Source organism: Chaetodon trifascialis, chromosome 4 (assembly GCF_039877785.1).
Source record: "Chaetodon trifascialis isolate fChaTrf1 chromosome 4, fChaTrf1.hap1, whole genome shotgun sequence".
Taxonomy (NCBI): domain Eukaryota; kingdom Metazoa; phylum Chordata; class Actinopteri; order Chaetodontiformes; family Chaetodontidae; genus Chaetodon; species Chaetodon trifascialis.
Window position 1 is genome coordinate 24,986,285 of NC_092059.1, and position 14,586 is coordinate 25,000,870.

General features: G+C 42.6%; 1 protein-coding gene across 1 annotated transcript in view; it reads left to right on the top strand.

Annotated features, from left to right (window-relative positions):
- The first annotated feature begins 399 nt into the window (after positions 1–399).
- Positions 400–14,586, top strand: part of LOC139330593 (adenylate cyclase type 1-like) — a 44,885-nt gene continuing 30,698 nt past the window's right edge. Inside the window, exons 1-4 of the mRNA XM_070961587.1 lie at positions 400–1,238; positions 2,691–2,840; positions 7,188–7,306; positions 12,103–12,214. Of these exons, the coding sequence (XP_070817688.1) occupies positions 624–1,238; positions 2,691–2,840; positions 7,188–7,306; positions 12,103–12,214 (996 nt within the window). The 5' untranslated portion in view covers positions 400–623. The remainder of the gene's footprint in view (positions 1,239–2,690; positions 2,841–7,187; positions 7,307–12,102; positions 12,215–14,586) is intronic.

Here is a 14,586-nt window from a genome sequence, read left to right on the forward strand (position 1 = left end):
CAGCGCTGTTTTGCTGCTGTCTTCACCCAACCGCTGACATTTCACTCAAGCGAATTAAAGCACGGAGAAGCAAGCACACACACACACACACACACACACACACACACACACACACACACACACACACACTGTGTGTGTGCGAGCTGTGCTTTTCAGAGGCGGACGAAAGAGAGCCCAGAGAAAATATTGTCCCTTTATCATTATTATTATTGTGACAAGGGCTGTTCGCTAAACCTCGTGGTGAGGTGTTTTGACTGCCGTCATACGCACCATCATAGGCACGCGTGATCCTTCCTGTGAGTCCAGGATCACCCGTAACCCTGTGTGAGGCACCGCAAGTGGTCCGAGAGAGAGAGAGAGAGAGAGAGAGAGAGAGAGAGAGAGAGAGAGAGAGAGAGAGAGGCGTGCTGCACATTGGTCGGGCTACTTTTCTGACGACACACCAACAATCGTCAACCTGTGGATAGGGCGCGCGCGGTGCTCTGTTGTCTCCACTGCCACCCTCTCCCCTCTGACACCGAGCCCCACGTCCAGGACACATGAACTGGGAGAGGGTGCCGGTTCGATTCCCCGCCGCAGGAGAGGAACCGAAAAGTTGAGTGGTCGTGCGCCATCCCCGCTTCATGAATGGCCGGAACATGGAGGAGATGCCATTTGAAAGAGTCAAGACCCGGCGGAGGAAGGGTCACTGCCCGGCCGGTGCACCCCTGGGCGCCATCGTCTGCGAGGACGAGTTTAACACGCAGGAGCTGGAGGCTCTCTTCCAGAACTACAACCTGAAGCTGGAGCAGACCGCCACCCTCAAAGCGCTGGCGGTGCTCATCGTGGCCGCGTCGTCGCTATCCCTGGTCGAGCTGCTGTCCAGCCCGCGTCTCACCTTGTCCAAGGGCTCCTACCCGGTGCACTGCGTGGTCTTCTTGTCGCTGTTTATCGTCACCAACGTCAAATACCTGCAGGTGACGCAGCTGCAGCAAATAGCGAAGCTGGCCCTGCTGTTCAGCTTCACCTTTGCGCTGCTCTGCTGCCCGTTCCCGCTGGCGCTCGGCACGTCAGAGCTGGTGAGCGCCGCTGCCCCTGAGCAAGGCGTGTGGCAGCTCATGCTGGTCACCCTCGTGGCTTACGTGCTGCTGCCGGTGCGGACGCTGCTGGCTGTGCTGTTCGGGGTGATGCTGGCTGCATCCCACTTCATTGTCATAGCGACGTCGGTCACGGGAAGGAAACAGAGGCTGTGGAGACCGGTAAGTGCTGCACCTGCACCCCGGTCAACTCTGTTGTCTTCGGCTTAGAGAACAGTTCTTGCGCTTTTCACGTAAGCCATCATCATGTCAAACAGCTACAGAAAAGCACAGACCAAGTACCTGTGAGCAACTGCTGCAGTAGAGAACACAGTAGTTGTACTGGGACGCTCTCAGCTGGGCTGTAAAGTAACCGTGTTAATGTGAAGTTATGCTGAGAAAGAGTATACTTATTCATCCGAGTTTTCCCCGGAGAGCAAATGGTTAAAAACACCCTCAGTGATCCATCTCAGCTTAAGGTTACTGGAGTTGCAAAACTGGAAAAGAAAGTTTCACTTTTGTGCACCACTGTAATGAAGCAGAGGAGGAGCTGTCCAGCTGCCAGTGCTGAAGCTCCTGCAAAGCCTCACACAGCTGAGTGCTGATTCTCCACTGGTGCTTGTGCCACAGATAGCAGCTAGAAGTAATCATTTCAGTATAATCTTGTTAAAATGCGGTTTCTGGGAGATCCTGGTCCTATATAACAGTGCTGTCCAACCTTTCTGACATGTGACCTCTAAAATGAAACCATTCTTCCTCAGTTTACAATGCCATCAGGTTTTGACCAGTTCAACTAAAGTTCAACACACTCTGCCTTCTCAAATTGTTTCAAATGAAATGTTCAGCAGGCTGAAGATGTAAAATTATCCAGCAACACATAAACAAAATGGAGGGATTAGAAAAAAGTCTTTTTTTCTGCTCTCCAGTTCTGTTCAACTGACATTCATCTCGAGCCCCATGTTGGGAACCACAGCAAGAAAAAATGCGATAAAATTACCCAATAATTTACCAGAGAAATCACAGTTTCTCACAGAGAAAAGTCTGAGAAAAGCAGAAACACGTTTGTTCTTTTCATGACCCCTCAGGTTTGTTTTGCGATCACTTTGTGGGGGTCCAGACCCTTTGCTTGGAAACCACTGCACTATAGACGTGTTCCCTTCTTTTAGGATGAACTAGATGTTCTGTTTATGAGGTGGTGTTTCTCTGGTCACCATAAAGAGAAAATCTATCATCCATCTGGCTGGGCTGGATTAGAGTATTTCGTTAGCCTTTCACCTCTGACCTGTTAGGAATCAATGTCACAGAGTGGCTGCAGAGTTCATCTTCCAAATTGTTTGGCACGATCAATAGCTTCTGATCATTAACCAATAATGCACTTTGTCAATTCCGCTGTATATCCTCTGTTGTTTAAGTCTCACCTACGATTCATGTTTTAATCATAGTTCTGACCTTCATTTCTACCATTCAATCCATCCTGTGGATTAATCAAGGATTGTGATGTCTAATCTAGCCGGGATGTATGATTGCACACAGAAATGCACATATGGACACATGCGCTCCTTCAGGCTCACATGCACGTACAGAATGTAGATGCTGTCAGCTTTGTTTGGCATGTCTGTTCTTGTTTGTGTGCAGCTAGTGGCCAATGCGGTGCTGTTCACCAGCGTCAACTTGTCGGGGGTGTTTGTGAGGATTCTCACCGAGCGCACCCAGAGGAAAGTCTTCCTGCAAGCCCGCAACTGCATCGAGGAGAGGCTGAGACTGGAGGATGAGAATGAGAAGCAGGTGAGGCGTGAATCTGAACACACGCACAAAAATGCACAGATGGATGGAAAAACAACAGAACGCGAAGAAGACGATGAAGACTTGCATCCACGTTTCACCTCGTCTTGAGCGCCTGTGCTCATGAAATCTTTGCAGCCTCTTGAGAAGTTTTTTTTAAAGGTTTCAGGTGCCAATGTATTCTAACAACCTGCCCACAGGCACGCAGTAACTATGACAGCAGCTATTTAAGGAAAGAACAATTACTGTGGCACATGCACCAGCGCCACACATTCCACCCCCTCTGCGCGCACCTACATGTAGCGATTTAACAAAGGAGCAATCAGGCAACTTTAACACACAGAAACACTTTGTTATGCACCGCACCCTCCTCACCCCCCATGTTCACCAAACCCACCCACACCAGTTGTTAAATAGAAAATTAATTATCCCATGTATGTAATATGCCTCTATGCCCGTCTCACCTTCGTTATACACAACATTCGCGAGCACACACGCACACTTAGCACCTGTGCTTTGTAGATTAGATGATGATATGCTGTGTTTTCCCCAGCAGTAACAGGCTCCCTTCTGACAGGTAATTACACAAGCAGATTGCTTTCATGGCCTCCCTTCTCCAGTAAAGGTCACAGTTTATCTGGGTGAGTGAAACACACACAGACCCCTGATTGGGATCTATCAACAGCCAGCCAGCAGCCTGCAACCAGGCTGCTTTGTATGTACCAGTGAACAAACGTCTCGGATTTGAATTTCACCCATCAAACAGGTCTCTGGTTATCACTCAAGATTTTGCTCAGGTTGTTGCTTTGAGAAGGATCCATAGGTACCCTGATCCCTGAGCATGTGTAGGCTATGTGCTGTACATCTAGGTGGTACAATTTACTTCTCAGTTCAATAACAATCTCAAAACCCTGAAGCAATGCACAGTTGTCCCCTCACGTGAAGCGTTCAGGAACCACCGCACCATGAATTTAAGCATCAACATTAATTCTTGTCCTTGTCCCATCTTAAGGTCCACTCACAAGGGTTTTCCTGGGCTTTCAGCAGCTATTGAGCTTGTCCCTCAATGGTATCCATCTCCATGACAGCTGAGCAAACTCAATCTGTTGATGAAGACTGTGTGTTATGAATGAAAGCTCCAGGAAATTGGTTGTATGTGGACTCTTAGTAAGAATTACTTTGCCAAACTACCCTTCCCAAAGTCATGACCATGGCTACTACTGCAATTAACGCAAATGTTAACCAATTTCCCAAAGTCTATGATTAAGGATTGGTTCAATTTTTGTAAATAAAACTACTTGGTCAAGGATTATAGGAAGGTCAAAGGTCACCATCCACCCATCCTCACTCCGAAGAGGTTTTGACGACACACCACCATTGGTGTGATGATACTCCAGTTTGGAGAAAGAAGAGTCACTATAGAGGTGACCAGAAAGTCAAGAAAAAGTCAGTGTAGCTCATTTACCAAAAAGATCTTACCTCAAGGTCCAGTTGTAAGATTTTTCCAGAGCTTTTAACCACATCTCAATCTTTGTTTGCTAAGTTGCCATCATGTGACTTAAGGTTGGATCCGTCTTCCTTTCATTTTTCAATAGTCATATACGGCCACCTTAAAGTTTAAGTTTAAGGGCTGCTGTGACTGTGAGACATGGCAAAAGGCCCCGGTGAAAACTAATAGGTGAACCTTGAATTCAGATTTTTTCAAATAGTTTCAATGAACTTTCATGCTTAAAGGTCCACTGTGTAGGATTTAGTGCCATCTATTGATGAGGTTGCAGATTGCAAACCACCTGAACACCCATTGTCTCCCTCTGAAAACATAACTGTGAATATTATATTACATTTCTTCCAATAGATCCCCCTAAATACCTGCACACTGGATCTTTAAACATAACACATGTCAACTCAGACATTTTTAGTGTTTGAACAGAAAACATTGATACAGTCATCGACTATTTCTCTTTGCCAACCCAAATTTAATCTGAAAATGGTTGAACAAGAGTACGTTCCCCCTACGTTCCACAGCACAATCAGAAATAATCAGAAATTGACTCCATCCCTTTGGCCTGACTAAAAGCTGCTGAGCTTTGAGAGGCTTGAGAGCCAGTAGGGACAGGAAAAATGAAGCTTGTCAACCGTCAAAGCCTTTACTGTTTGTACCAAGGTAGCTACTCTTTTCATCTTCTGGCTGCATTAGAGCAGCATGGATGCTGCAAATCAATGTGCAGGACTGATTAACAAATAGTTCAGCACATTATAAAACATCCATCAACAAAGTACCTTAATTTGTCAGTTATTTAATTAATTTGATAAATAAAAACAGACAAATGACGTTGTTGTCGTCGTATAACACGAGTAAGGCGAAAGGAAAAACTGTCCTCCTTCCGACTGAATATTGAATCATTTTCCACTGCGGCAGCAAGTTCAACTCCTTCAGTTTAACATTATTACATTTTTGTGGGAATTTCCCCATCTTGTTAGTCTGGAGGACAGGAAATGTTCATGTTAATGTGAGAGAAAGTGAGCCAGCGGTTCATTAATAAAACAGTGTGAGGAGAGTCATAGTCAAACAGAGCACACGGTGAATTAAGCCTGGGACACATCAGAGAAATGGGAATCTTTGATGTGCAATTATAATATGTTCAGGCAAGAGAAATGGAGGCAATTAATAAGGCAGGTGAATGAATGATCTTTTTTAAACAATCTCACACTTTGGTTGTCATGATTTTTACACCTGACGTGTAGAAGTGCACGTATGGACAAACACACGCTGACACGCTGTGAGCAGTGTGATGGCTGCTTCTGAAAGCTGCTCTCCAGCTTAGTTTTCATTCGCAGGTAAGGAGCAGTTGTGTGAATGGATGTTTAATATGAAACAGTGTTGAAGGGAGACACAGGAGAGCCGCAGCTGCTGTTATAACTCTGTCTCTCAACAGCTATTCAGGAGAGCATCCATGATTCATTGTGCATTCACAACCATTTGACATCCTGCTAGAGTTGGACTTTATGCTGCTGCAACTGAGATGATTCACACAAACAAAAACATGCTGATCTGTGTAGATACTACTGCAGGCTGTGCTGAATACACTCAGCTGATGAATCCATTTGACACAAAATGAATTGACAACTGCTGACAATTAACCCTTTCATTTACAAATTCTCCAGTTCTAGCTTCTTACATGTGAGGATTTGGCCCAGTATCCCTATTGGAGGAATCTGTACCTCACGATTTACATGCAATGCAAACATTCAGTTATGTATCTTTTATACAGCAAGGCAGAAAATGAAGCCGTGTAAGTCAGGGAGGAGGTGGGTGGGATGTCTGACATTAATGCAATTGCTTTTTATTAACCAAATGTTAATGTTGCCACATCCTAACCATATTTTATTTGCCATAACCACAATTTCCTCCTAACTTTAACCAAACCATAGTTGAAAAATGACCCAAAAAGCCAAACAAAATCAATAAAATCCAAGATTTTCGAATTGTCCAATATCAGGATTCTTTTACAGTAATTACATCATACCATGAATCCAAAAATAGATTTATGGAGAATAATTATTAATTGTACCTCAATCTCCATGTGGTTCAACATCACCTAAATCCAAAGGTGCAAACTATTGATTTTTTCTATCACTGATTAATGATTTGATTAATCGATGAATTGTTTCATCTATGAAATGTTTCATCTATGAAATGTCAATGCTTGTTATTGTCCAACTACCTGAAACCAAAGATATTCAGTTGAGGGTTACAACAAGCACTTACCTTTAATTACAGATTCATGAGCTTATTATTTTCTTGATAAATCATTCTGTGTATGAATATCAGAAAATTGTGAAAAAATCTCCATCACCATTTTTCCAAAATCCTTCAGATTTTTTATTTCGTAACACCAGCAATCAAAAACGTGACCAGAAAAAAAAAAGAAGAAGCAAATTTCACAAAATAACAGCTGGAACCAGGCAATGTTTCGCATTTGAGCCTGAAAATTGTCACAATGAATTGATTATCAAAATAGTTAGTAATTAATTTTCTGTTGATTAATTATTAATTAATTAATTAAAGGCATTTTTGTTTTAGCTCTAATTCAGTTGACAGTGTTACAGGTTAGCAGTGAATCCTCACATTTCAGATGCTGGAACCCCTGAATGTTTAAGAACTGATCGATTCCAAAAATCGTGGCTCTTAATCTTCGCCAATTATTTAACTACTAAACACAAAGGAGTATGAGCAGTGTTACCTGGTGTGTATGGTTGTTTAGAGAGCAAATAGTTTGTATTTGCTTGCTTTAACGGTTTAATGCTCTGGCGCTGCCTCCTCTCTTGTTTTAACTCCTCCCTCCTCAGGAGCGTCTGCTAATGAGCCTACTGCCCAGGAATGTTGCCATGGAGATGAAGGAAGACTTCCTGAAGCCGCCTGAGAGGATCTTTCACAAGATCTACATCCAACGTCATGACAATGTCAGGTATGGGGATGTCATGACAACTGCGGCCCGCAGAGGTCTGAGGTGGGCTTGAGTGTTTTGATCCAGGTGTCACCTGCTGTGACGTCAAGGTCAAGAATAGAAGGAGAGCAGTTAAGATGAGCCATTAACACAGACGCAGTCAAACTACGTAAAGGTTAGGAAGAGGAAATGGATAGGACGCTGTTGCCTGCGCACTTGCCACCAGCAGAAGATGAGAAAATGGACATTTCCTCTTCATTTGTGGTGTTTTTAGATTTTGGCATGAGAAAGGTATTAAACAAAGACGTGATTGTATTTCATTGATCAAATATTAAACCCTTGAGCATTTTGATTTGTAAGAACCTCTGTGGCAGACAAACGGAGGTATTTTCTTTCTAGAATCTGAATGAGCTCCTAGCTATCCGCTGCATCATCATCATCAGTGGAATTATCAGTGAGATGCAGACTACTTTTTCCAGGGTTAAGGATGAACTCTTTCGCTCAGGTGTTCTCTTTTTTTGTGATGAATTGGTGGAACAGCTGTACGTCTATAGAGCACACTGGTGACATTTTGATGAAACAGACTCTTTGTAGCATTTATACATCACTTTACGGGGATAGTTCAGAATTTTGAAAGAGAGATTTAAGGAATACTGAAGAGAAAGGCAGCTTTGTGGTTTTACAGATAGCATATCTAAATTGATATTTCCATAGTAACAATGTATGAAGTAGCAGTTTAAAAACAATGTGACAGTGTGAAAGGTGTCAATGGTAGTGACGAACCTACAGAGAATTATCACCTGAATCTCTCTTTGCTTTTCTTTCTCTTGTAGTGTCATCTTCGGTCACAACAGGCAGCTGATTTTTAGAGAAAAAGCTCTATAAACCCACTGTTCACTATCTGCTCAGCACCAAACAGCAGACAGAAAGTTAGCCAATAGTGGGTGGACATAGCGGAGTATTTGGCCACTAAAGAGCCAGACTGCTCCCTCAGGAGATGGTGGAGACCAAAAGCAGAGTTAAAAAAGAGTGAATATTGGTCTTACATTGATCAGGTGGACACATAAATAAGCAGCTGTTTGCTAACAGGTTCACCATATCAATAAGTCAATGCTAAATGATACGACAATGCCATGTTCACAACTTGTTTCCATGGCCCCCAAGTGGCTGGTTCCATGAGGACCCCCCCATGATTAGATAAGTTTTGTTTTCTTGCATTCCAAATTGCAAGAAAATGTCATTTTTGGATGACAATAACCATCCAGCCTCTTTGGCATGTTGTTAACATCACATCACATAACATTACCTTGGACAAAAGAGTAATTGGGAAAATTGAAGGTTTACTCGTGGTTTTCAACGATCCTGAGTAGATCCTGAAAGTTGATCTCTTTACTTTCTACAAAAGTGTAACAGACATAGAGTAAATACAGTAGAGATGCTGTTCATAATTATACAAAATGTTCATGAGGCATTGGTCTTAAATGACACCCGTGGATTAATCGATTAGTGGATTTTAGTGTAGTAGGGCAATGATAGACTAAATATCATACACTAACCATTTCATTGAGTAATCAAAAACTAATTGACCAGTTGATAAAATGAAAACATGTGTAGGTTGGTAGATTAATCAAATTATTGAAATCAACCATTGATTATTAATCAACGATTTTGCTAATTGATTAATTGATGAAGTCATTTATTAAGAAAAAAATGCTCGTTGTAGTTTTGCTGATTTATCCCAGTTTTATGTCACTGTAAACTGACGCTCTTAGGTTTTGACTGTTGATCGCGCGCACACACACACACACACACACACACACACACACACACACACACACACACACACACACACACACACACACACACACACACATTTTTTGAGCACACTCTCTTTGGTTCTGAGAAGTAGTGACAGGCATTTTTTTTCTTGCGTCATTTTTTACAGTCTTGTCCTTGTGAATTTTATCAGCCTTTTCATCAGCCACCACTATTGCACTTGTAATGAATAAACTATTACAGAGCGTGAGAACCTGGCTGACTTTGAGCTGATTACATTCCAACGAGGCAGTAAAGAGAAGCAGAGAGCTGTATCAGTGCTGTTGAGTGTGGGAGTAGAGGGCTAGGTAGCATGTCAATAGCACTCCTGTCAAGAGACAATCCTCTCCACTCTCTGACTGCCTCTTTTTTTCTCTGGTCTGTCTGTCTCTCTATCTGCTCGGCTCCCACACTCTGCCACAGCTCGGGAACATCACCTCCTGTTCACCAGCCTTGCTGCCGCACTGGCACTGGGCCAAACATCAGCTGCTGCACCCAGCAAGCCAGCTCCCGCCCGTCTCCAGGGAGCTGCGGCAAACACACAGATGCACACGTAAACACATGGCGCTAAAAAATAACTAACATCAGCTTTATTTTGCTGAGCAGGGGCGTGACATCTCCCTGATCTGGCCCCCCTTTGATGTGGCCTCGAGAACGTTTGATCGCATACCCATTTAGCTCCACCACCGCTCTGCTCTCCCTCTACCCCCGCCTCCTATCTCCCCCTCTGCCATCCTCTCACCTTCTCCTCCTCACCTACCAGCACAACCCACAGCGCCATTCAAAGACGAATCACGCAACAGAGCTCCTCTGTCGAGCAAGCGTCGTGATCCCGGCTTTACATACATCAGACTCCTGAGCATCTATACTGCAGTGCAAAAAAGAGCAACTCAGTCATGCGGCAGAGGAAGTCAGTGCCTCTTCACGCTGCTAGAGCTGGGTATGGAGCCTCAGTGTGTTTAGTCAGATACATCTTGTTCACTTATTCTCTGATCAGAGGGTTCCTGATTTAAAGCAGATCTTTACCAAATTTAAACTACTTTATTGAGACAAATGTCATGTACAGCTGCTGGTGTTCTGATGACATTTAAGTCAACTGTTCTCATGAGGAAAAAAAAAGAGCATTGATCATTTGTTCAGATACCTAAAATCAGCAGTGAGGTGGGAGTAAGTCACATCATCATCATCATCATCATCATGTGCAAGTCACCAATCAGGCTCATGTTACTGTGGTGAGAATCAAGCAAGTTAAGTTCCTGCCATAAGTCAAGTTCTGGTGGATAGTGATACACAATGAAAATTAATGACGTATTAAAGAGGTGCTTAAAACAGCAGAGAAAGGGGTACATGACATGAGAAGACTGACTTACACCTGTGAGCATTTAGTCATAAGCATGCAGCTGTGTTAGCTAGTAATGCCAGCATAGCTTGGTTATATGGCATCAAACCAGTCCTCTCAATATAAACTATAAACAATTTAAAACCAAGTCTAAGAGAGCTTAATCTTAATGTTTCTAGCTAACGTCTGACCAGCCAGTGAGTTTGCGTTCATATACCTTTCTGTGTCAGTTTTATAGTAATGAATGAAGCTGGATGTCCTGTTGGTCATGCCACTGATTTTTAGTTTTATTATTTTTAGTCAAGCCCCTCCATGAAAGCTGCCTCATGTTTTGGCCTCTGCTGGTCTGATGCATCCAAGTAGGTTGCCAGATTTACGCACATTGCACCAGAAATCACCCGATCAAGTATCAAAGCAAAATGTAACTTCTTAATATGAGGGAAAATGGAACTAAAAAAGTTGTCTTTATAAGCCATCTGTCTCAAGTCTAAGTCAAATCTCAAGTCATGAATACCAAGTCCAAGACCAAGTCAAAGTCTTTAATCCTAGTCAAGCAATGGAAAAAGGTGGGATGCTTTGTAGAACATAAATGAAACAATGTGATCATTTAATCCATTTTGACATATACCCAAGTGAAAACAGAAGAAAGACAATATATTTAATGTTTGACCTCATCAACTTCAGTGATTTTTGTTAATATCTGCTTACTCTGAATTTGATGCAGCAACATGTTTAAAACAAGTTGAGACAGGAGCAGCTAAAGACTGGGAAAGCTGAATGCTCCAAAAACACCTGTTTGGAACATTCTACAGGTAAACAGGTTGATTGGTAACAGGTGGTTACAGTTGGTTCTTCCTGTGGGGACCATGACTGTCTGAACCAAACTTCATGGTAATCCATCTAAGAGTTGAAACATGTCACTCAAAATCACAAACCTCATGGTGGCGCTAGAGAAAACGTTTGGGGATCACTAAAGTCAATAGGATTCTGTGTAAATTTTCAGCCAATAGTATAGATATTTCAATCTCGACCAAAGGCATGGAGACAGTAAGATAAACGTATCGTTTCTGTCTCGCTACTGAAACTCAGATCTAGGATAAAACATTTTGTATGGTACCCAGCTCTGCACACAGCTCGAGCTCCGATGCCTTTACTCCACTGAGAGCAGTGATTTTTTTTTTTTTTTGAACTGAGAGTCAATAAGATCCATAACACCTTGTTTTGCTGCCATCTGGCCTGCCTCTGAGCAAATGAATGAGGGGATAAGTAGCTTTCAACACCTTCCTCATCCGCACTACAGCAGCTAGCCAGCAGCAGGCAATTTAGCTCTGTAATTGATTTAGTGGTTGGCCTAAAAGACACTTTCACTTATCAGGGATTGGATTACTCACTGCTTCACTTTTGATGACCATTAGCCAATTTCTCTGCTCTGGCGTGATCTGTGGGTATTTTATGTCAGGAAGCACAGAGAAAATGTTTGTCTGTCCAGTTAATATGTATATGTCCTCTGTTGTGTATTAGAAACCGTAGAGTCCTAGAGAACACGAGGAAGAAAAATATTCCAAATCAGCTGTCGTGAGAAGTTGAGCTCTTTGCATCAGATACTCATTTGTGTTTTTTTTTTTCTCTCTCTCTCTCTCTCTCTCTCTCTCTCTTCTGACAGCATCCTGTTTGCAGACATTGTGGGTTTCACCAGCTTGGCTTCTCAGTGTACCGCTCAGGAACTGGTCAAACTGCTCAATGAACTCTTTGGGAAGTTTGATGAGCTGGCTACAGTAAGTGCTCCTCCTTCCCCCACTGCACCTCCTGATGGAGCTTGCATTAATGATAGGTGATTATATCCATATAAATGTGATTTGAAATATCATCCAATGATCATCTCAGCAGGCACTGTACACTTTACACTGTATGCACTGTATTCATTATGTGTTCTCAGACGTTCACTCCAAAATCTTTAATCTAATATTCTTAGACTTTAAACAAGCTTTAATTGATTTTTTTGGCCACCTGTGGGCTGCAGAACATGCTGTTAACATTGGCATATTATCACATTAGAAAGGTTATACAGTGAGCGTGTTAGTCGATTCACCAGTGAAACATTTGCATTTAGCTGGAAATGCTCCACTATATTTAGCAGCTAGTGCTAGGCAGGTAGCATACAGTGAGTTTTGTGTAAGTCTTTATGATGAGAACAGCTGCCTGCTGCTAGAAATGAGCTAGGTGACAGTGCTAAGACTGAACCAAAAGAGTAAATCTGAAGGCCCTAAGACCAAAACAATGAGCTGAAAGATGCTATATGCAGCTGAATAGAACTGCAGACTTGAGTTATCACTATGAGCGATCCCTTTCACATGACATGTTTCATTTTGTAGATTGTTAATATTAAAATATTGATTGTAGCAGCTTTATAGCTGGGTATGTAATAATTATGACCAGGATGTGTAGCCTACTGAGTAAATAAAACAATGTTTTGTTGTGACAATGTTCTCTAAATTAGGGTAATTATCTAAAAATATCTGTGGGATCACTGCAATTTCTTGTTACTCATCATCTGATGCATATGCTGACACCAAAGGCTAAACTTGTATCATCCATACTGCATTGGTCAAGTTCTGGTGTTTTTGGTCTTGTGTTCATGAATAAAATGCATAAGTTGGTGCCACTTGTAAAGAAAAGCAAGCCAATTTAGATTTCAGCGTCTGTTATGAGATTATGTCAATGAGCCATCTCAGACAGCCTACAGAGGGGGAGGCAGGTTGGCTGCGAGTGACTCCAAACAGTTGGTGAGCTCCTGTTTCAGCCTGTTGTTCTTCTGCAACACAGAAAGCCTCCAAGAAAACAAAATGTATTATTTAGTCCTGGAGCTAATTTATTATGCCAAGCCATATATTGATCCAATTGTGAAAGTAAAGCTGGAGAGGCTGAATGATGTGGAGGAGGAGGAGGAGGAGGAGGAGGAGGAGGAGGAGGAGGAGGAGGAGGAGGAGGAGGAGATGAAGGTCAAGAAGGAGAATGAACTGGATGGGTGAGACAGGGAGAGATGAGTGAACTGATTTTTAGAAAGAGGGGAGATAAGGGCTGAGGAGGTGGAGTGCTTCTGTGTGTGTGTGTGTGCGTGTGTGTGTGTGTGTGTGTGTGTGTGTGTGTGTGCGCGCGCGTGCGTGTGTGTGTGTGTGTGTGTAAGCACTAGTGGGACTACTCCACTTGATAAAGAGAAAGTGTGTATGGTAGCATTCACTGTACGTCAGTAAGCCTGTGTAGCATTGTTCTCAGGGAAAGAAGATTAGGTGAGTGATAGGTTATCTGCCACCAGACTACTATAATCATAATAATGCTGCATGGACACACACACACACTCACACATTCACTCATAGTTTATCACCATAGTTCGTACTGCAGAGACATATTACAGTAAGCCTAAGGCACATGCTCATACACACAAACACACAGTTAAATACCCCCCTGCTGCAGCTGAGAGAAATAATGGGTGGCAAAATCATCATAACTCAAGGTCCACTTACTAGTTCCTTATGGAACTGCCACATCTTACAGTCTTAATCAGCAGATGGCATTAGCTCTGTCTCTGAACAAAGTCAGTCCACTAGCAAAGGCTACAGGATGTGGTGGAAAACCCCAAAAATGCAAAATAAGTAGATCTTGAGTCATGGTTGTTTTGTCAAACTCTAGAACACTGAGTTAAATTTGACCATCAACAATCAAACACAGAGGCTTTACATTTCTTTTCAGCTTCTTCTAGCTCCTGGTTTTGATTTTACTGCACATTCATGGAGTCTCAGCTTTTTCATTAACTTCACAGGCAGCTGTTTCCAGAAAACAAGCTCTGATTAACCTAATGTTCACTACCTGCCCAGCAGCAAATAGCAGACTGACAAGGTTAGCAACTACCTGGTGAAGAAAGGGGAACATCTAGCAGCTGAAGAGGATATATCTCTCAGGAGCTGGTGGTTTATTATTTTTCTTAAATTAGTCATCATTACATAATGATTTTAAAAGTTATACATCCAGCATACACATATAACAATTCAGGACTTTGATGTTGTGATCATCAAATAAATCTTCAAGAGCTTCCCAGTGCTCTATAAAAGTCAGTCTGGCTCATAATATCAGTGACAGCACATTCACAGTC